Below are 21,566 nucleotides of genomic sequence, written 5' to 3'. Positions count from 1 at the left end.
TGACTCTCCTACCATAATATGACTTATCTTCTTTGTATTGTAAAATCCCTTTTTTTTGTTATCCAATAAAAATTTATTTCGGAAAAAATAAATAAATCTATACTTCTTTATATTTTATATCTTCCTTACATTGTAAAGCAGTGTGCTAACTGTTGGCGCTGCAATAGTAATACAAATGCTGCAAAAAAAGATACAGAATAACCCGGAGGTGCCTATTATATTATTGTCCACCAGAGGGCAGTGTGGCCGTTTGCATAATTGTAATCACACCCACTTGGCTTCAAATCGTTTAACGATGAAATGGTACATTCTACATTTCTTCTGAAGAAAGAATAGCAGCTGTACTCTGGCTATACCAATAGAGGCACCATTTTAAAGAACAACAATCTCCCCAAACTTCCACGTTAAATAGATAAAGAAGCTGAAATCTAAGGACCCCCTCTTTTTACGCTTGGTTTAGTCTGAACCCGGAAGTGCTGAGGTACAACTTATTTCAAAGTGGAGTTTTGCTCTTTCTTCCGCCCTCACGTGTGGATGGGATCGCCTGTTGCACGCTTGCTCATGAATATTCACCGTTTATGCTAATGAGGCCCGGGCAGCGTGTACTGCAGGGTAGGCAAGTTGTGGGGGACAGCACCGTGTCCAGGACAGCAACGGGGCCCGGACTGCCATAGGAGGGAGAACTATACCGAGCACACAGCGCTCCGGAGCCGGATCACAGCGGCAAAGAAGGGCCACACCGACCAGCACTTCGTTACCTTACCGGCCAGGCCTCTACGGAGAGGGAGCCGACGGCATGGATCCGCCAGCCGGAGGAGGAGGCGGCGGCGGTTATGGAGCCGGTCCACCGGCTCCCACCAAAAGCTCCAAGGAGAAGAAGAAGCTCAAGAACCAAGATGAAGGAGGGGAGAAATCCAAGAAATTTGTAAGTTTCCTGGAGTGTCACTGCAGATCTGCACTTCATGATTTCACCCATTACACCTCTCATCTGTGTGTATATAGAGAGTTATACCTGAGCACCGGGGATCACCATAACACCCCGTGTGTCATTGTGTTCGAGGATGACAGGGGATCACCATAACAGCCCGTGTAATATTGTATACGAGGATGACAGGGGATCACCATAACAGCCCGTGTATTATTGTATACGAGGATGACAGGGGATCACCATAACAGCCCGTGTATTATTGTATACGAGGATGACAGGGGATCACCATAACACACCGTGTATTATTGCATATGAGGATGACAGGGGATCACCATAACACACCGTGTATTATTGCATATGAGGATGACGGGATCACCATGACACACCGTGTATTATTGTATACGAGGATGGCAGGGGATCACCATAACACACCGTGTATTGTATACGAGGATGACAGGGGATCACCATAACACACCGTGTATTATTGTATACGAGCATGACAGGGGATCACCATAACACACCGTGTATTGTTGCATATGAGGATGGCAGGGGATCACCATAACACACCGTGTATTGTATACGAGGATGACAGGGGATCACCATAACACACCGTGTATTATTGTATACGAGCATGACAGGGGATCACCATAACACACCGTGTATTGTTGTATACGAGCATGGCAGGGGATCACCATAACACACCGTGTATTGTATACGAGGATGACAGGGGATCACCATAACCCCCCGTGTATTATTGTATACGAGCATGGCAGGGGATTACCATAACACACCGTGTATTGTTGCATATGAGGATGGCAGGGGATCACCATAACCCCCCGTGTATTATTGTATACGAGCATGGCAGGGGATTACCATAACACACCGTGTATTGTTGCATATGAGGATGGCAGGGGATCACCATAACCCCCCGTGTATTATTGTATACGAGCATGGCAGGGGATTACCATAACACACCGTGTATTGTTGCATATGAGGATGGCAGGGGATCACCATAACCCCCCGTGTATTATTGTATACGAGCATGGCAGGGGATTACCATAACACACCGTGTATTGTTGCATATGAGGATGGCAGGGGATCACCATAACACCCCGTGTATTATTGTATACGAGCATGACAGGTTGTTGTTGTCAATGGTGCTGGCTCCCCAAAAAATCTCTTGTTGACTCCTGAATTGGATGGACTGGCTCCTGATTTTGCCCACCCCTGATCTAGAATAATACCTGATGATGAGCGGAGCCTCCCCCAATCACCATTATTACAGTGTTTGGGATTATGTGTATGGTAGATCTCTGATTATTGTAGGGGCTGCACCCTCTTCCACTTAGTATATGGTGATATGTAGAGTAATACCCGATCACAGGGGCTTCATTATACATGAGATTGCTTCTACCTGAGCACCTTTTGGTGGGCTTCTTCCCGTAGGGTGCTGTGTTATAACTAACCTTCACCTATGTATGGAGCACTGTGTATACCTGATGACAGTTCACAGTCTACCTGTGTATGGAATAAAGAGAATATGTGGGAACTTCAGCTTCACCCGAAGGCATTGTGTGTCTTTATATCTGATGGTTTATTATATGACGGAATTTGATGACAGGTGGCTGAGTACAAGACCCGTGTGTATGTATGTATATGTGTGTGTGTGTGTGTGTGTGTGTGTATATCTATCTATCTATCTATCACTGTAAGGCACATTTAAAGGGTTAGTTCACCTTTACATCACCTGTGCAAAAATGAGCGCTCTGGCGTGGTCGAACTCTGCACGCTCTCTCCCAGTCGTACAAAGTTGAGGTCAGTGGGAAGTGCACTGCCCATGCCCAAGTTGAATGGACCCTCATGTTCATCGCCCGTCCTGCCATTTAGGTCGGGGAGGGTTGCCCACTCCAGAAGTTTTACAGACTGGACTGGAGAGAGGCAGCGCCCAACCTACAGGTACACCTTGGATATGAAGCAACTTTTTTTAGAAACCTGAAGACTGCTTTTTAATATGTTACAAAAGCTGGAATGCATATGGAATTCTATTTATTTGGAAAGGTGAAGTAATAGTTTAAATATAAGTTAAATGTGTCCTAGGGTGCAATTGTACATTGGTATATAAAGGTGCACATATATAGGCCTTGTACTCCTGTCATCAAGTTCCATATAATAGCTGTAGCATCCAAGGCACTGTATTCTTGCACATACAGAATAGTACGTGTGGGTGTCTGGACACATCCCAGAAGCTGGTAAAGCTAAAGAAGAGAGCAGAATTAAACTAACTCGTACAGTCCGCTCTACTATGTCTTTCTTATTGTTAGCTGTCTATTTGTCCTACAAAGATGAAACTATGTGTCAGAGAGTGCTGTATAGTATGTCTTAGGCCTGGTTCACACCCGGGCGTTTTACAGCGCGTTCCTACGCGCTGTAAAACGCTCAACATGTGAAAACCAATGATTGCCTATGGGCATGGTTCCCACCTGGGTGTTTTACAGCGCGTAGCAAAATGCCCTACGCCCAAAGAAGTACAGGAGCTTATTTGGGGCGTATTTGCCACGCGTATCCATTAGAATGCAGCCGGATAGCCCTCGGAAACACACATCGCGGTGCAAACGCGCATATTCCGTACGCCTAGGTGTGAACCCAGCCTAAGAGGACTGTGTATACCTGCACCAGAACTCTGTATTTGTATGTACAGAGCCGTGCTGTACCTGATTATAGGCCACATCATACTCTGATGTCAATCCTATCTCCACAAACAGATGCACACGATTCACAATGTTTTTTGTTGCTTTTTCAGGAAATCGAGTTCTCTTCTCTTTTATCTTCTCTTTTAGCTTATTTTGTTTAAAGTGTATTTATACTCCAAAACTTTTTCTGGTTTTGGATGGAATGTGTAAAAGTTAGGCCCCTTTCACGTGGGCTGATGAGGAGGGGATCTGTTCACCGATCCTCTCCTGAAAAGAGCATTACGGAGCAGATGTCACCGCGGTCACATCCGTGACAGTTTTTTTTTCCCTCCACCTTGCGATGGAGCAAAAAACTGAAACTTCCGGACCCCATGTGAGTTTATGGGGAATCTGATGTAAGTAGACGTGTGTCCATTTACATCAGATTCCCCCCGATCCGGCACAATCAGGGCTCTGATCCGGTTGTTTTTCTGGACCTGGCTGAAGTTGGGAGGTAAGTGGACGTTCGTTCACACACGGGTGTCCATAGACTAACATTGGGCATCTGATCTGGTCTACTTGGAAAAACTGACAGGTGGACCCGATCGGACTGGCTGTGTGAAAGGCACCTTATAACTCCTGTCAGGTTTTACTGCTGTCCATGGCTTCGTTAGAGAGATTTCCCCACGCTTCCTGTTCTGGGTTTAACCTTTTACCAAACAGGAAGTGAGGGGAAAATCTGCCCCAGGGAGACAGACAACAATAAAAAAAAACTGTCAGAGGTTCTTGCATTCCCCTACTTAAAGCTGAAGTTGAGTGAAACATTTTGTTGTGGATACAACACCAGGGGGATATCTCACCTCTAATGAAGTGTGCCCCATGCCCTGGAACTTCCCTCTAATGCTTTTCACTCACCTCATAGTTCTAGCCGACCTGTGACAATGAGACTGTCACAGGTCGGCTCTGTAGTTCGGGAGGTGAGCGAACACATACCGGAGTTCGCTCGCCTCTCGATCCTGTCACGGCTCTCTGCCGTGACAGGGGAGGGGCTGGATTCCCCCCTCCCCGCTACGATCCGCCAGCGCTGACTGGCGGATTGGACGGGGGAGGGGGCGGGTACAGCTGGCTCTGCCTCTAGATAGGCAGAGCCAGCTGTCGGTCACGCAGCTGGGCGGATCCAGACATAATTGTCTGGGTCCGCTTCAGCCGCGGCGTCTTAGTATACCACGAGCGGCAGCTCGCGGTATACTGCGGCGTCTCAGTATATACTGAGCCTAGGGTGACGGGAGGACGCTAGTTTGTGTCCTCCCGTTACCCTAAGGAGAACTATGGGGAAAAGCCTTAACCCCATAGTTCTCCTTTAACATCATTGCCGGGATCATTCCCGGCTGCAGAGCGACTCTGCGCTGTCAGCATATAGCAGGCAATAGCCCTCTAAGTTTTGGGTCACAGGAGGACATTAGTAATTGTCCTCCTGTGACTCCAAAGAGAACTATGGCAAAAAAAAAAAGGTTTGGTCACAGTTCTCTTTTAAACTCTGGAGGTTTTCCTATGCTGTGAAGAATGAAATGGACTCATGGAAACGTCTTGTAGTTTTAGCACCTTGTGTCCATGTCCGCACCTGTGGCAGTGGCCAGATCATACTCTTACAGTATATCCTGTGTTGTTTAAGCCCACCTGGGACATTGCCGGCATGGTGTCTGCATTTTGCTCTGCTGTTTCTTTTGCAGACCTTACCTGGGAGATCAATTGGGTACCAGTTCATGTCCCCCTAGTGCATGTTGTGTGGTCGGTAGGGGTATCATTGTAAGCTGAACTGGGGAAGGGATTGACAGCAGTGTTAACCAAGCGATATATGTAGTCTGCTTATAAATTACTTCAATGACACAGATTCCAGCTTTATTTTTTTCTAATGCTGGTTATAGATGAATGAAAGGCTGTAAATGGTACAGCTACTGAATTTTCTCTGTAAGGCCTCATTCACACTAGAAAAGGCCGACATGTACAGCTCTGTGCTGTGTGCACGGCCGTATCAGTCAGCTCCCGGGAAGGACAGGTGCTGCGTGTGATTTTAGTACGCAGCCCCTGTCCCTCTCTATGGGAGTACGCCGCCTTACGCTCACCCACCCTGCATGCCCGTGCGGGTGTCCGTACTCGTACGGACCTGCACTTGGGGTGAACGTAGGGCGTCGTATGGCCGTGTACTCCCATAGAGAAGGACAGGGTCTGCATAGTATATCACACACGGCACCTGTCCTTCCCGGGAGTGACCCGATACGGATACAGAGCTTTTCGTGCCAGCCTTTTCTCGTGTGAATGAGGCCTAAAGTATTGCGTGTGTAAACTCTTCCCATGACTTAGAGCCAGCATGGGACACTGCAGTTGTCACATGCCAGCACTATAAATCAAATGCTGATCGACCACAAACTGCTGATCACTCAGCTCACGTTCTTCTCCATGCAAAGAGCAGGGACTGTCAGTCATCACTCCCTGCAGGGATCCCTACTCCGCTCTCTCTATTTCTCCAGTGCTCGTTGGAGGGACAGACAGACAGGGGAGGGGCGGGCACAGCTGGTTCTGGCTCTAGAGAGGCAGAGCCAGCTGTCAATCAGGCAGAGGTGTGGATCCTGACAATATTGTCGGATCTTTCCCAGCTGCAGCGTGGCTTTGCGCTGTCAGCATATAGCAGGTAGTTGCCCACTATATGCTGAGTTTGGGTCACAGGAATACATTTAGTAAATGTACTTTGGTGACCCAAAAGAGAAGCAAAACCAGAAAAAAGAGAAGCAAAACCAGAAAAAGGCCTGGCTTTACTTTACGTTTAACGGGGACCTGTAAGTATGGGAAATATGGTAGTCACCATTGCACAGTTCCTTCTGAAAATGCTGTCTGCCTGTCTTTTGCTTTGGATAGAGCGTGGAATGGGGAGAACACTTGTTGGGTTGTTGTTTGCTATTCAGGGTTCCATTATAGTGATTTCTGTTCACTTCCTGCCCTGGTGACAGCAGTGTCACTAGACAGGAAGCATAGGAAAATATTTAGCAGCACCACAGGACAGAAAATGAATACACTTTTTTTAGTAGAGGATGGGAACGTTGGAACCCCTTTCAGCTTTTTATTGCTCTTGGGGTCCCTGATTTCAGATTTCTACTTATTTCTTGTTTGGTAAAACTGTTACTGGGACAGAAAGTGAGATGAAATCTAACAGAGTCCTGGATAGCAGTAAAAAGAAAATAGGGGGATGGGGAAGAAAGGCCCAGGCAGCAGAAATGTCCCAAATTCTGTACTGTAATCAAAATAATGTTCTGTTCCCATGCATGTCCCCATTTGTGAGATTTCCCAGAACTTCCAGACCCACTAGGCCCTTGTCCCAGGACAAGACATAAGGGGAAATCTCCCCATTGGGGACTTCTACAGCAATAAATGAATGGGGTTCGAAGAGATTTTCATCCGAATGTTCATATGAAAAATCTCAACAGAACCTTCGATAATATCATCAGAGACTTGACAAATGTCCTTCGAAGTTTTGTTTGGTTTTAATATTCGATTTTGGAATGAATGGAACCCACAATTGTTAGAATTTCTTTCATTCAAGAAAAATCTTTCATCTTTTTTGATTCCTCCCTCCCTTCTTTTATACTAATGATTGTTGATTTGACCCTGTGAACTATTAGAAAATTGAGCGAACGTTCCCATAGGTTCCATAGGTTACTAAATTCTATTGGTGTACGGCCAGTTTAAAGTGTCATTAAAGTCAAAAATCTTTTCCCCTCCCCCCTGATGTTAATGTCAGCACTTACCTTAAATGATGTCTCTTAATCCGATCTTATTCTTCTTTCCTGTCCTTTTCATCTGTCCCTCCAGTGCTGCTGCGCTGACTCCTCTGAGCTTGCTGGCACTTCCTGTCCCACGGTGTCTGCATGCGGGTGCACGCGTCCATAGACTTACCTTGTGTCTTGCCTCGTCTCCCAGCCGAAAATGTGAACTGCGCATGCGCCCACCCCAAGATGCTTTGCGGGATCCGTCCGGCTGCGGCAGTCTCAGTATACTGCGAGCTGTAGCTTGCGATATACTGAGCTTTGGGTCATGGTGGGATGTTAGTACATGCCCTCCGGTGACCCTTACGAGAACTATGCGAAAAAACACTAACCCCATAGTTCTTTTTTAAGGTGAAAGCAGGCTATATACACAGCGGGGTGGATTTATCAAAACTGGAGCAGACTGAATCTGTAGCAGTTGCCCATGGCAACAAATCAGTTTTCATTTGTTCAGTTAAGAGTTGATATCATACTCTTACAGTATATCCTGTGTTGTTTAAGCCCACCTGGGACATTGCCGGCATGGTGTCTGCATTTTGCTCTGCTGTTTCTTTTGCAGACCTTACCTGGGAGATCAATTGGGTACCAGTTCATGTCCCCCTAGTGCATGTTGTGTGGTCGGTAGGGGTATCATTGTAAGCTGAACTGGGGAAGGGATTGACAGCAGTGTTAACCAAGCGATATATGTAGTCTGCTTATAAATTACTTCAATGACACAGATTCCAGCTTTATTTTTTTCTAATGCTGGTTATAGATGAATGAAAGGCTGTAAATGGTACAGCTACTGAATTTTCTCTGTAAGGCCTCATTCACACTAGAAAAGGCCGACATGTACAGCTCTGTGCTGTGTGCACGGCCGTATCAGTCAGCTCCCGGGAAGGACAGGTGCTGCGTGTGATTTTAGTACGCAGCCCCTGTCCCTCTCTATGGGAGTACGCCGCCTTACGCTCACCCACCCTGCATGCCCGTGCGGGTGTCCGTACTCGTACGGACCTGCACTTGGGGTGAACGTAGGGCGTCGTATGGCCGTGTACTCCCATAGAGAAGGACAGGGTCTGCATAGTATATCACACACGGCACCTGTCCTTCCCGGGAGTGACCCGATACGGATACAGAGCTTTTCGTGCCAGCCTTTTCTCGTGTGAATGAGGCCTAAAGTATTGCGTGTGTAAACTCTTCCCATGACTTAGAGCCAGCATGGGACACTGCAGTTGTCACATGCCAGCACTATAAATCAAATGCTGATCGACCACAAACTGCTGATCACTCAGCTCACGTTCTTCTCCATGCAAAGAGCAGGGACTGTCAGTCATCACTCCCTGCAGGGATCCCTACTCCGCTCTCTCTATTTCTCCAGTGCTCGTTGGAGGGACAGACAGACAGGGGAGGGGCGGGCACAGCTGGTTCTGGCTCTAGAGAGGCAGAGCCAGCTGTCAATCAGGCAGAGGTGTGGATCCTGACAATATTGTCGGATCTTTCCCAGCTGCAGCGTGGCTTTGCGCTGTCAGCATATAGCAGGTAGTTGCCCACTATATGCTGAGTTTGGGTCACAGGAATACATTTAGTAAATGTACTTTGGTGACCCAAAAGAGAAGCAAAACCAGAAAAAAGAGAAGCAAAACCAGAAAAAGGCCTGGCTTTACTTTACGTTTAACGGGGACCTGTAAGTATGGGAAATATGGTAGTCACCATTGCACAGTTCCTTCTGAAAATGCTGTCTGCCTGTCTTTTGCTTTGGATAGAGCGTGGAATGGGGAGAACACTTGTTGGGTTGTTGTTTGCTATTCAGGGTTCCATTATAGTGATTTCTGTTCACTTCCTGCCCTGGTGACAGCAGTGTCACTAGACAGGAAGCATAGGAAAATATTTAGCAGCACCACAGGACAGAAAATGAATACACTTTTTTTAGTAGAGGATGGGAACGTTGGAACCCCTTTCAGCTTTTTATTGCTCTTGGGGTCCCTGATTTCAGATTTCTACTTATTTCTTGTTTGGTAAAACTGTTACTGGGACAGAAAGTGAGATGAAATCTAACAGAGTCCTGGATAGCAGTAAAAAGAAAATAGGGGGATGGGGAAGAAAGGCCCAGGCAGCAGAAATGTCCCAAATTCTGTACTGTAATCAAAATAATGTTCTGTTCCCATGCATGTCCCCATTTGTGAGATTTCCCAGAACTTCCAGACCCACTAGGCCCTTGTCCCAGGACAAGACATAAGGGGAAATCTCCCCATTGGGGACTTCTACAGCAATAAATGAATGGGGTTCGAAGAGATTTTCATCCGAATGTTCATATGAAAAATCTCAACAGAACCTTCGATAATATCATCAGAGGCTTGACAAATGTCCTACGCAGTTATGTCTTTGTTTGGTTTTAATATTCGATTTTTGAATTAATGGAACCCACAATTGTTAGAATTTCTTTCATTCAAGAAAAATCTTTCATCTTTTTTTATTCCTCCCCCCCCCCCATCATTACAGATGAAAATGATTGTTGATTTGACCCTGTGAACTATTAGAAAATTGAGCGAACGTTCCCATAGGTTCCATAGGTTACTAAATTCTATTGGTGTACGGCCAGTTTAAAGTGTCATTAAAGTCAAAAATCTTTTCCCCTCCCCCCTGATGTTAATGTCAGCACTTACCTTAAATGATGTCTCTTAATCCGATCTTATTCTTCTTTCCTGTCCTTTTCATCTGTCCCTCCAGTGCTGCTGCGCTGACTCCTCTGAGCTTGCTGGCACTTCCTGTCCCACGGTGTCTGCATGCGGGTGCACGCGTCCATAGACTTACCTTGTGTCTTGCCTCGTCTCCCAGCCGAAAATGTGAACTGCGCATGCGCCCACCCCAAGATGCTTTGCGGGATCCGTCCGGCTGCGGCAGTCTCAGTATACTGCGAGCTGTAGCTTGCGATATACTGAGCTTTGGGTCATGGTGGGATGTTAGTACATGCCCTCCTGTGACCCTTACGAGAACTATGCGAAAAAACACTAACCCCATAGTTCTTTTTTAAGGTGAAAGCAGGCTATATACACAGCGGGGTGGATTTATCAAAACTGGAGCAGACTGAATCTGTAGCAGTTGCCCATGGCAACAAATCAGTTTTCATTTGTTCAGTTAAGAGTTGAAAATTAAACCTAGAAGCTGATTGGTTGCCATGCACAGCTTCTCCTCGTTTTCTTTGCTCTAGTTGTGATAAATTCCCCTCAGCGAATTTTGTCCAGTTCTTGATAAACCAGCCTGTCGGCACCCTTTTGCCCGGCATCCCTCGATCAGCTGATTGAAGGAGCCAGTTGGAAAATTCTCAGTCGAACAGAGTTATCAGCCAATCAGCTGCTAGATCCATTCGTGTATTATGCTGGCAGCCACTGAAAGCATACAATGAAGACAGTGGAAGTTTCCTTGATCAGTGCTCCTTGGTGTTGATGGGAGAATCTGTTCTATTTTTCTTCAGCCCGTGGGTTGAATGAAAAAAAAAAATAGAAGCGTGTATACCTGGCGGAAGTCCACCTTAAATGCCCTGTTACATCTATCGTTAGGGTGTAATGTTGTGTCATCCCTGAGCCCCCTGATTAACTGAATCGTGGGGTGCTTCTCCTCCCTGGCTCTGCCCACAAAGCCGCTTTATTTACAGATCCAACCACTGTGGCAAAGGGGCTCAATGAAGTACAAGTGTAATAATATCTCTTGCAGTCTATTGATTGACTTCCTCCAGCTCTGTAACTAAAGCTGGCCATACACCTATAGCGTATCTGCAGATTTTCTATGGTCAGATGGAAAAAGTGCCACAGATTCCTCCATCTACGCTAACCTGTGTGGATGGTGGAATCTCCCACCGGTCCAAGCTTCAGTATCTTGGTAGTCGGCCCTGCTGGCTTTCACAATACCTGAACAATGCCTGCATCCAATCAGATTGGGGCTGGGAGGAATTGCCTGCAGGATCCTGAGCATTGCACCCACAATCCATTCATCACAGTTGCAATGCTTTGCAGGCTCTAAAGTAAAAAATTAACAAATGCACATTTTTAATTACTATTATTTAATTTTTTGGGGGCTATGAGGTGGCATTTATTTTTTTGGGCAACAAGTTGGATATACCCTTTAAAACGTTCCTTCACCAGAATTGGCCCTATCCCAGATAGGCACCCTTATTTCTCAACTGCTTGAGTATATTTGTATCCTGCTTTGTAATTCCTTGTTTTGTAAGTCTTCTGTTTCTTTTTATATGTTGCTAATTAGGAGCAGCCGGCAGAACTTGTTTTGTTATTTGTAAAGCTTCTTACGTGGTTTACATAACACCAGACAGCTCAGAAGTTAGGTGTATATGCAACGTCTTGTGTTTGTTTTGCAGCAAGGAAAAGAAATGCCAGTGCTGGAACTTGTTGAAGCATGACCGCATACACTGTATTTGCTCATCACGGTGTCAAGACCCCTATTCCCTCTCCTGTTTTGGCTTCAATTCTGCTTATTACTCTGAGTGTCTTTTTTTTTTTCTCATTATTAGCCAAAATTTTTTTTCTAGTTACATAGTAGGTGATTTTTAAGGACCTTATGCAACGTCTTGTGTTTGTTTTGCAGCAAGGAAAAGAAATGCCAGTGCTGGAACTTGTTGAAGCATGACCGCATACACTGTATTTGCTCATCACGGTGTCAAGACCCCTATTCCCTCTCCTGTTTTGGCTTCAATTCTGCTTATTACTCTGAGTGTCTGTCTTTTTTTTTCTTCTCATTATTAGCCAAAAAAAATTTTCTAGTTACATAGTAGGTGATTTTTAAGGACCTTTATGCCGAAAGGTCTATTCCCACTTTGAGCGTTGGTGACTGTGGTCATTTAGACATGAAATTGTGTGTTTTCTTTTTTTTTAAATGCACTTTTTTAGGTGTTTTGGAGCAAAAAATGCCCAATCGTGCCCCCATGCGCTTTTATTGGCAGCACATAACTCAGATGTGAAACGCACAATAGCACAATAGATTGACATGGAAATCTTAATGTCGGCGTTGAAGTGCGTCTGAAGAAGCTCAGGATTGAATGGAGGCTTAAAGGTAAAAGTTAGGTTATGTGAGAATTAAGAGCCCCGTTGGAGTTGTTTGAAGTTCTGCAATCCACAACCTGCTCCGACTTTAACATCTGCTATCTCTGTGTCAGATGGAGTTTTAGGGCCTGTTCACACGACGTCCGTTTTGTGTGCTGACCGGCTCCGTACGCTGCTGCACTCAAAATGCATCCCAATGTATCCCTATGTGTTTTATGGGATCCAGTTCTCACGTGCGCAGTCCGTTCAGCTTACGACAGAAAAAATACTGCATGTCACATTTTGTCAGGTCCGGAAACGGTCCGGATACGCAAACGCGTCAAACGCACTGCGCTGCAGCTAACATACTAAAAGCCCCACTCCAGCAAAAAAACGCATTTTTTGAACGCATCAAAAACGCGGCCAATACGCGGCCAAAAACGCAGTGCATCAGCAGCTCCACGTCTGCTGATCAGCACCTGATCAGGACCTGATCTCATGTGAACAGGCCCTCATGTAGGACATATTGGAAGTTGGCACTTTAACAGATACAAAAGGCTTGCGCTTGCATATTTGGTGTGCCAGTATGCGGAGGTGTACCATCTTCCATCATGCCCTGCAGAAATCGGAGAGATAATGGGGTTCACTGACAGTTGCAGAGTCCAGACAACACGTATTAGAGCAATGTTGTCTTTGTGTTTAAAACTAATGATACTTTACTGAGCTGTGTGTTTATTTATTCATCCCTGAATTTTAATATAACCTCTTTTACATAAACAAGCATGCCGTTTAGGCCTAATGACTCTGTAAAACTAAAATAGAGATTGGGAGAAGTGCCCATTGACCTCACATTCCAGAAATAGAGGACGTAATGGCAGCTAGAGATTTGCTTCTCTTTAAGTTCTGTATGTGGAACTGGTTTCTCCAGTTTCCCACACTTTATATTTAAGCAGTTGTGAGGTTTTTTTTTTGTGATTGATGGGAGGTCCTGTCAAGGGTTGGGCTGGCGGCTCTGGTAGGAATAATGTGGTTTTTAAAATCCAATGTTGCCATGCAAGCCAGATATGTAGTTGTAGATGTAAAGTTGACAGAGCAGACACTTTAAAAAAATCAGCTTTTCAAATATAATTTTGCTTATGAAATGTCAATACTGTACATTGCTACAGAAGGTTATAGTTTCTGTTATGTTGCTTTTCTCTAAGGGCCGGTTCACACATAGTGTGGTGACATGGTGACCCGCACTGTGCCACACGGGATCAACAAAGGTCACTGCTACAACACATAGAAAACAACTGTCAGCTCCAGTTTTGATAAATTCCCCTCAGGGAGGCCATTCCAGAATGAATGGAAAGTGCTCATACACATCTGTTGCATGAAGAGTACACACCCAAACAAAATTATTATATAGCTGACTGTACTGTTGCAATTTTTCTTTTGTTATAACAAAACATGTCATTTTATTTACTGTTTTATGTTTTAAAGGAAACAATCTGTATACACACCTCGTATTGAATGTTATTTCCCTGTCATGTTGACTCTCTGGTTTCATTAGCTTTAGTCCCTAATCCATAATGAATATGAAAGTAGTGAAGTCATAACTCTGGATTCAGAAATTTTTTTGAAGCTGCTGGATCAGTGTGACAGCCAAGCAACTAGCATTTTCAGAAGGAGGTTTCAGCAACGGAGCCAATGGATTTCTCTGAAGAAGTTCCTTTTGAGTGCATATAACCCTGGGCTTAGCTTCATACACATGTTTCTGATTTGTTGGGGGTGAGGTTTAGCTTCTGATTTGTTAAGGGTTGATTTATGTGGACAAATGTGCCCAGAATCTGGGGCTCCCCTATATGACTTGAAACGCACGGTGCACGAGGCCACAGAACGTAAATTGTGGACGTATTTCTACCCCTGGGATACACCGCTTTGGCATACAGCTGTCCTTAATAGTGAACGAGTGTAGGCGGCTGTACATGAGTTTACACTAGTTACGTAAGCCTGCACAGAGGTACAACCCTGGAAACATCCAGTTTGCATCCAGGGGGCTACGGCTTTACACATGTATAGGTTTATGCAAGCAGTGGCATAAGCCCGCCTACACTACTATGAGTGGCTGTACGCCTCAGCTGTGTATCCAAGGCATGGAAATTCATCCTCCATTAAGTTCTATGGCCCCATGTACCTGTATGAAGCCTAAAGGACTTAAGAGGTACTTGCACTTGGTGCCTCAGCTTTAATATATTGCTATTTTTATAAACTCTGATATTTGTGACACTCTTTTACACAGAGTTGTAACTTATTTTTATCTGACATAAGAGTGTTAGGCTGGCCATACGTGAACAGCGTGGATGGGTGATTCTCCCGATGCTGCTATTGTATTCTGACAGCTGTGCCTGCCACTGAGCAGTGATTGCAGATGACTGGTTGCTGACGCTGTCTGAAAATGTTCAGCCCGTCTTATGTTGCTACCAGGACCACCCACTGTAAGAATTTTGGCCGATTTGAAAAAGTTGGTCCGAAAATTCTAACAACGTATGGCCATTCTTAGACAGTTTGAGATTTGTATGAAACCTGGAAAAGGGACCCAATGGGTCTGAAAAGCTTGCGTCTTTTGATAACTTGAGTTACCCTTTATTGGCTATCACCTAAAACAGTGTTTTTCAACCACTGTGCCGCGGCACACTAGTGTGCCGTGAGATATTTTCTGGTGTGCCGTCAATAAATCGTTAATTTCTTTGATCGATCAAAATTATTTTGATCGATCAAAGTTACTCACCTCTCCGCCGGCTTCCGGGTCTTCCGTCAGAGATCCGGTGACGTCACGGACATCGACGTCACCGGACTCCTCCCCCCTTCCCCGAGTGGCTCTGTCGGCTAACGAAGGGAAGGGGGGAGGAGTCGGGTGATGGGTAACGAAGGGAAGGAGGGAGGAGTCCGGTGACCTTCCTATTCAAGATAATTACTTTATATATAGTCAATATAGGCACAGAGGTAAAATTTTTTAACATTTTCTAATGGTGGTGTGCCTCGTGATTTTTTTCATGAAAAAAGTGTGCCTTTGCACAAAAAAGGTTGAAAAACACTGACCTAAAACTCCAAAAGTTGAAGAATCAAAGCCTGAATCTGGAGGCTGCAGCAGGAAAAAAAGGCAATTCTTATTTCAGGTACTTTGGTGAACAAAGCCTATGGGAGTGGGAATAAGGTTATATAACTAAAAATGGTGACTGCACATGTTACAGGTAGAAATTTTACAAAAATGAGAACTTTGACTTGTAAGGTATTGTATTTAATTGTTATATAATGAAAATTGCTGTTCTTGTCTGCCCACGTTACCATGGCAGATTGTGGAGTTAGTCATCTCATTCACATTTACATTCACATTTCTTCATTTTGTAGCTCGATCCTTGTTCTTTTCCCTCGTTTGCCTTTTTATCAGCTGGTGAGCATGTCCATAGTGTCTAATACAGCCGAGCCTCCCAGTTAATTAGACCTTTCCCCAAGTCTGTTCGTCTGCTCTGTCACTGTATGGCTCAAAGGGTTAAGCTACTCTTAATTATATGGATTCCCATGATGCCAAGTGCAACACTATTATCACCATTAAAAGATGTAAACGCTTATTTAACTTGGAGTAGAAACATGAATTAAAAAGAACAAAAGACATTTATGTGTTTGCTTGTTTTAAGTGCTTGCTGAATTATTTACCACTGATGTGTTCTGCAAGGCTAATAAACCACAAAAGCTGAATTTACAGGGCTGGAACCTGCTCAACTCGTATTGTTTTAAAAAGATCAATGCACTGACCTGCTTTATGGATTGGTTATTTCAGCGGAATTGTTGGTTTTTTTCATATACATGCCACCCAAAAAAACCTATGTTTAAATATACATATTTATTTACTATACTTTCTTTTCTGTAAGCATAAAAATGATCTTTGGTGTATATAGAGACAAATGTGTACAGACTTCAGCCCCAGTTTTTTTTACAGCGTCATCCCATGTTGTCCCATAGAAGATGCTGCTAAATGTGGGAATCGATGGGATAGATTGGCCAGTAGGCACACTTTAATTTGGAGCATTATGCTATCATTGGCTATTAATTACTGCTCAATTCTACTTGTGTTACTCACTCCACAGGGAGCCATTTGTTCCATATGTGTAGTTATGGATTGCTACTCCATAGTGATTAATTTCTGGTTTTTTTTTTTTTTTAAGTAGCACGATTGCACTAACACAGTATTTGCAACATATGATGATATTGTGATATTACGACAATTATAAGTTTTGGTGACTCCATAGCCAAGGGATGGACAAATAATATGTAATTTAGAAGCCAGTTTGTCCAGTCTGGGAGGCAGCAGAATTTATTTTAGGAGCCAGCCCCATTGACAGCAATTAGAGAGAACCTCAAGTTGTAATTTTTATGGAGCATTGGCTACCTGGCTCTTGGCATTTGTCCAGCTTTGCCATAGTCAAATTTTCTGTATGTGAGATAGTATTTATAGTTGGTGATCTTGGTATGTATATGTATGTGTATATATATATATATATATAATGTACACACTAATACTGGGTGTTTTCTGTCATTACTTAACAGAACATCTATTTTGGTGCTATTCTACTTTCAATGGTGGCATTACCTTAGAGTGAAGGCGTTGTCTCATTGGTCATTGCTGATTAGCCTTCATGGTTCATCCTCCTTTTGGAATTCCATGTAAACAGTACAAAATACAGAGACTACTCCTTATTTTTAGAACAATTCTGAAACAATGTTGGATTGTTTTGATTTGACTAAAATATAAAATGCCCTGAGCTAATGCTTATATAAAAGTCTCAGGTCTTTTGACTTCATTGTAGAACCCCATAAAAATGTGAAGTTCAGTTAAATATGCAAAGCAAAGGGCTGTTTTTCCGTGTCTGATTTTTGGATGAACTATCTAAGTGATGTTACAGATATCCACTAGCCATTATATGTACTTTGCTGTTCAATCCAGATTTAATCTCTTCCATGCAAACAATCGGAAACTTGCTCAGCTAAAGGAAACTCAGTTGTAAATTGTAACCTTCATTGTGGTAATACTACTGCGGCTCGCAGTTTAGAAAAGAAACGCAGTTGTATACAAAGTTTTACTGGTAAAGCTGGCCATACACTGCTCGAATCGTGCTGAACTGGCTGAAATTCAAGCAGTGTTTGTGTCCAGCCTTCTCCCCTCCATTTGACAAAAGGTCTATTTTTTTTACGTACTGTGCTGCGAGTGCTGGCTGTCGCAATGTTAAAGCTGGGAGGAAATATTCCCCCATCCAATCTGTTTTCCATGAACAAGGAAATAGTGTATGGCCAGCTTAATTGTTATCCTGACTGAGATATTACTTGAACATTGTAGGGACCCTACTGGCTGTCTGCACCATCAATATTATTATTATGCTCGCCACTGGATGAAATTTAGAGGAACAACCTAGGACATCTCGCACAGTAAAACCTTTGTTCCTTGTCTTCTAAGAGCGCCTATCATTACATAGATGTGGAGGGAGTGTTGGAACTGGTATCACTTCTTACAGAAGCTCACTAATTGGTTGTATCATGGACTGATGCAACAAGCCCTAATCCCAGTTATTAGTATAACAAAATGTATTTGTACTCATTTCATAATCTGCTGCACGTTTTGAGAACAGGTCTGATTTTTGAAGAAGCAATTTATTTTATTTATATTATAGAATTATATTCTACTCGGCTCACCCAACTTTACTCGGAGACATTAGTGGCAATATTCAGTATATTTGCTGGTGTTGCTGGCTGTCTCTTCTACTTGGAACCTTTGTGGACCTAAATAAAGGGTTCTTTAGCTTTTGGATTCTCAATAATGAGAAAAATAAATGTAGAATTTACAGGCACAATGAGTATGTGACACCCTCACAATAGCCTCGATGGGGGAGAGAAAACCGTAAATAAATTTGGTAGAGGATGTTGAAAACGATACAAAGGTGGCAGGTAATTTACTCTGCGGACATCCATCCAGTGTTAAATTAAAGTAAAGTTAAGGCAAATCTCTTTTCTTTTTTTTTTTTAAGATTTGAATAGAGTGGTGAGGGGTTAGAACCACTGTCTGCTGTCTGTGTCCCTTTGTGTTCTTTGGGAGATTTGTTCTCTCTAACTGTCCTGATGACCAATGTTATCGGCAATGAAAGTGAGGGTACAAAACCTTGAGTCGCCACCAGCACAGGAATAAAGGGGAAATCTGCCAGTAGGATCACTTGTTCCCGTGTCAGCAGGTCTGAGGGATTTCTCTTACAATGGCAAGATATTCTCTCACAGAGGGTCAGAAAGTGATGTCTTTGCTCATGATAAAAGGGCACAAATTCTTAGGGTTTCAGTTCATCAAGTGCATTATAGCGGCTTCCACATTGTATATAGTCTGCTATTCATGGGGCATTTATGAGCATCACAAAATGAACGCCTGATTCCAAGGCATAAAAGAACGAGGGAGTCATGCCTGTGGCTTGCAATGCCTTATGGGATTTGTAGTTTCAGCACAGCTGAAGAGCCGAAGTTGCCTACCCCTGCCCTAGACCAAATAAGCATTTAGGGCCCATTCACACCGGATCCATTGCTTTGCGATATGTTTTTCAATAGATGCTAACTGAAGGGCACTGAAAAATGATGGTGCCCTTCCTTTAGCATCCTTTGCATTTTGATCCATTTTCCAATCTGTGTTGACTTGCAATTTGCTGCCTATTTTGGTGTGAATGCGCCCATAATCCTTAGTGTGTGGTGGAGTACTGTACGGATCTTCACCAGGAATAAAAGTCTACGATTGGGTAGAACGCGCTAGGGGCTGGTGGATTACATTGGAAGAATGTCTGTGTCTTTTTTACTTTTTTTTTATTCCTGGTGAAGATCCTGAGGAGTACAGTATTTGTGTGGGATTTGACATTTTGAGTGGAGTCGCACTCGGCACCAGCACCTGGGATACTCCTTGAGGCAGAGAGCCAGTAAGAAGGGGAGCAGTGGTTTGTTTGAGATTAGAAAGGGCACTTCAAGGGTTTGCTTTTATCTCTTGAAATTGGGCTTTAATTTTGTGAAGTCCATAAATGCTCAGTGAATGCCAGACTCTATAAAATATGGAGGCAGCTATTATGCTTTTGGCAAATAAAACTTTAAAGAGGAAATGTATTTACTTTTCTTTCCCAGTCTTCTGACCATGGCCATGTTAACTAAGGGCAGGTTACTAGCTCTCCCTTCCTCTACTTCCCGGAACTCTGACACATGTGACTAGGACATGTGACCATGCACATCATCTCAGGGGAGGAAAATGCCTTTCCTTGAGATCCCATGAGATTACAGATGAAATTTCCCAGTAATGCTCTGCTGATGTAACCTTCCCAGGATACATTGCTTTGACACATTACATTTGTGCCAGAACTGGATCAGGAAGTAGATGAACTCCATTTGTAAGTAAATGGAAAACTAGTTTTGTTTAATGAATGTAGGGATCATGTGACCAGTGTTTTGATATTTAGTCACATCACTGGCACAGGGGGAGCTATGAGGAGAAGTTTTCTGTTGGAATATTTGTTGTTTGATCCCCTTTGTAACCATTTATTTTCATTTAAAGGTGGCCATACACTTAGCAATTTGGGATCAATTTTATAAATGAGCAATCACAAACAAGCAGTCTATCAACAACACATGTGGTACTGCTCCACTTTTTACATTAAGTACAATTATTGATCAAAAAATACTATCCATTCAAATAACTATCATTTAATCTGAATTACAATCGGCAATCATGCAGAGATGTATTCAGTTGGAAACAATCAATAAATTGCGTTTGCATAGTCTAAACCAACCGAGAGCTCACTAATTCGCTCAAATGCAGGTACTTTGTTGTGCATTGGTTTGGCAGAGAATGCATTGAGCAGTGGTGGAGAAGGGCATGCTTGTAAGGTAAGTGTGCCATAATATGAAGTAGAGGTTCACCGAAATAGAAATTTCAAAAACGAAACCGAAATAAAAAAAATAGTCAGGCCGAAACTGAAAATGTTTTTATTTAAATTTTTTTCAATTTTGCTTTTATATTTTAGTTTTTTTTAAATAAAATGTTCAATTTTTTATTAAATATTTTTATTCATTTTTTGTTAAATATTTTTATTTGTTTTTACTTTTAGGGTCTTCTGGGAAATATTATGGGTCTAAACAGACCCCTGATAATTCCCTTTTTAAAATAGAAAAAGAGATTGAGGACAAAGAGTCCTCAATCTCTTTTTCGGCAGTCCCTGTTATAAATGAACAGGAATCCTCTATACTGAGTGTTCCTGTTCATTCATAACATGTGAACATTGTATGTTTACTATAACCACAATCATGAATGAACAGGAGGTGATGTAGATCACTTCCCATTCATTCATAATTGAGGATATAGTAATCATACTCTGTCCTCAATTATGTGCAAACACTCAGCCATCACTGAGTGCTTGTACCTGCTCTCCATCCTGACAGCTGTCACAGGAGGCTGACTGAGCGGTGGGAGGAGGAGGTCTCAGCCTCTTGTGAAAGCCCACACACCGCTCTGCCGGACTGTGATAGGAGGCTGAGCGGTGTGGAAGGAAAGATGCCGGCTGCTCACTGCACGCTCGGCCGCCTTTCACAGTTTCTCTTCTCCTCGCTGGGACACAGAGCAGCACCCAGCGAGGAGGAAAGAAAGCAGGGGTGTGCCGCTGTATCGGCAGAAAAATGGCACTTTCGGCATTTAGCCAAAAGGGCCATTTTCGGCCGATCTATCGGCGCATCCCTGATATGAAGTATTCTGTGCATACGTGTAAATTACGGAAAAAACCCAGCAAGCCAAGTGTGTACACTGCATGGTGCATGCGCTGTACATTGTACACAGAAGATCAAAAAAAAAAAACCTCCGCTGGGGGAGATGACACTTTGCATGTCTCTTCTGCCAAAAATTCTACCTTCCAGCTATCTTTTATTTTTCTGAAAAATAAAGCCTTTTTAGGGTTAATCACTATTTGTAATATGTTTTGACTTCACAGTTTAGGTAATTTAAAAGTATGTGTGGGATTAAATGACTAGGAAATGTTGCTAAGTGCTTCTTTTCCTTTTTTCTTTCCGCTCCTTTAAACTTCACATGCAGGTTGATGACGCT

The 21,566-nt window shown here is 43.5% G+C and overlaps 1 protein-coding gene across 1 annotated transcript in view; it reads left to right on the top strand.

Moving 5' to 3' along the window:
• The first annotated feature begins 499 nt into the window (after nucleotides 1-499).
• The window catches only part of DIAPH1 (diaphanous related formin 1), a 261,743-nt gene continuing 240,676 nt past the window's right edge, over nucleotides 500-21,566 (top strand). The window contains exon 1 of the mRNA XM_018570519.1: nucleotides 500-925. Within this exon, the coding sequence (XP_018426021.1) occupies nucleotides 797-925 (129 nt within the window). The 5' untranslated portion in view covers nucleotides 500-796. The remainder of the gene's footprint in view (nucleotides 926-21,566) is intronic.

This window comes from Nanorana parkeri, unplaced genomic scaffold (assembly GCF_000935625.1).
Source record: "Nanorana parkeri isolate BGI_ZX_2015 unplaced genomic scaffold, ASM93562v1 scaffold1545, whole genome shotgun sequence".
Lineage (NCBI taxonomy): Eukaryota > Metazoa > Chordata > Amphibia > Anura > Dicroglossidae > Nanorana > Nanorana parkeri.
The sequence above is the reverse complement of the archived record's forward strand: the minus strand, read 5'-3'. Positions and strand labels throughout refer to the sequence as shown.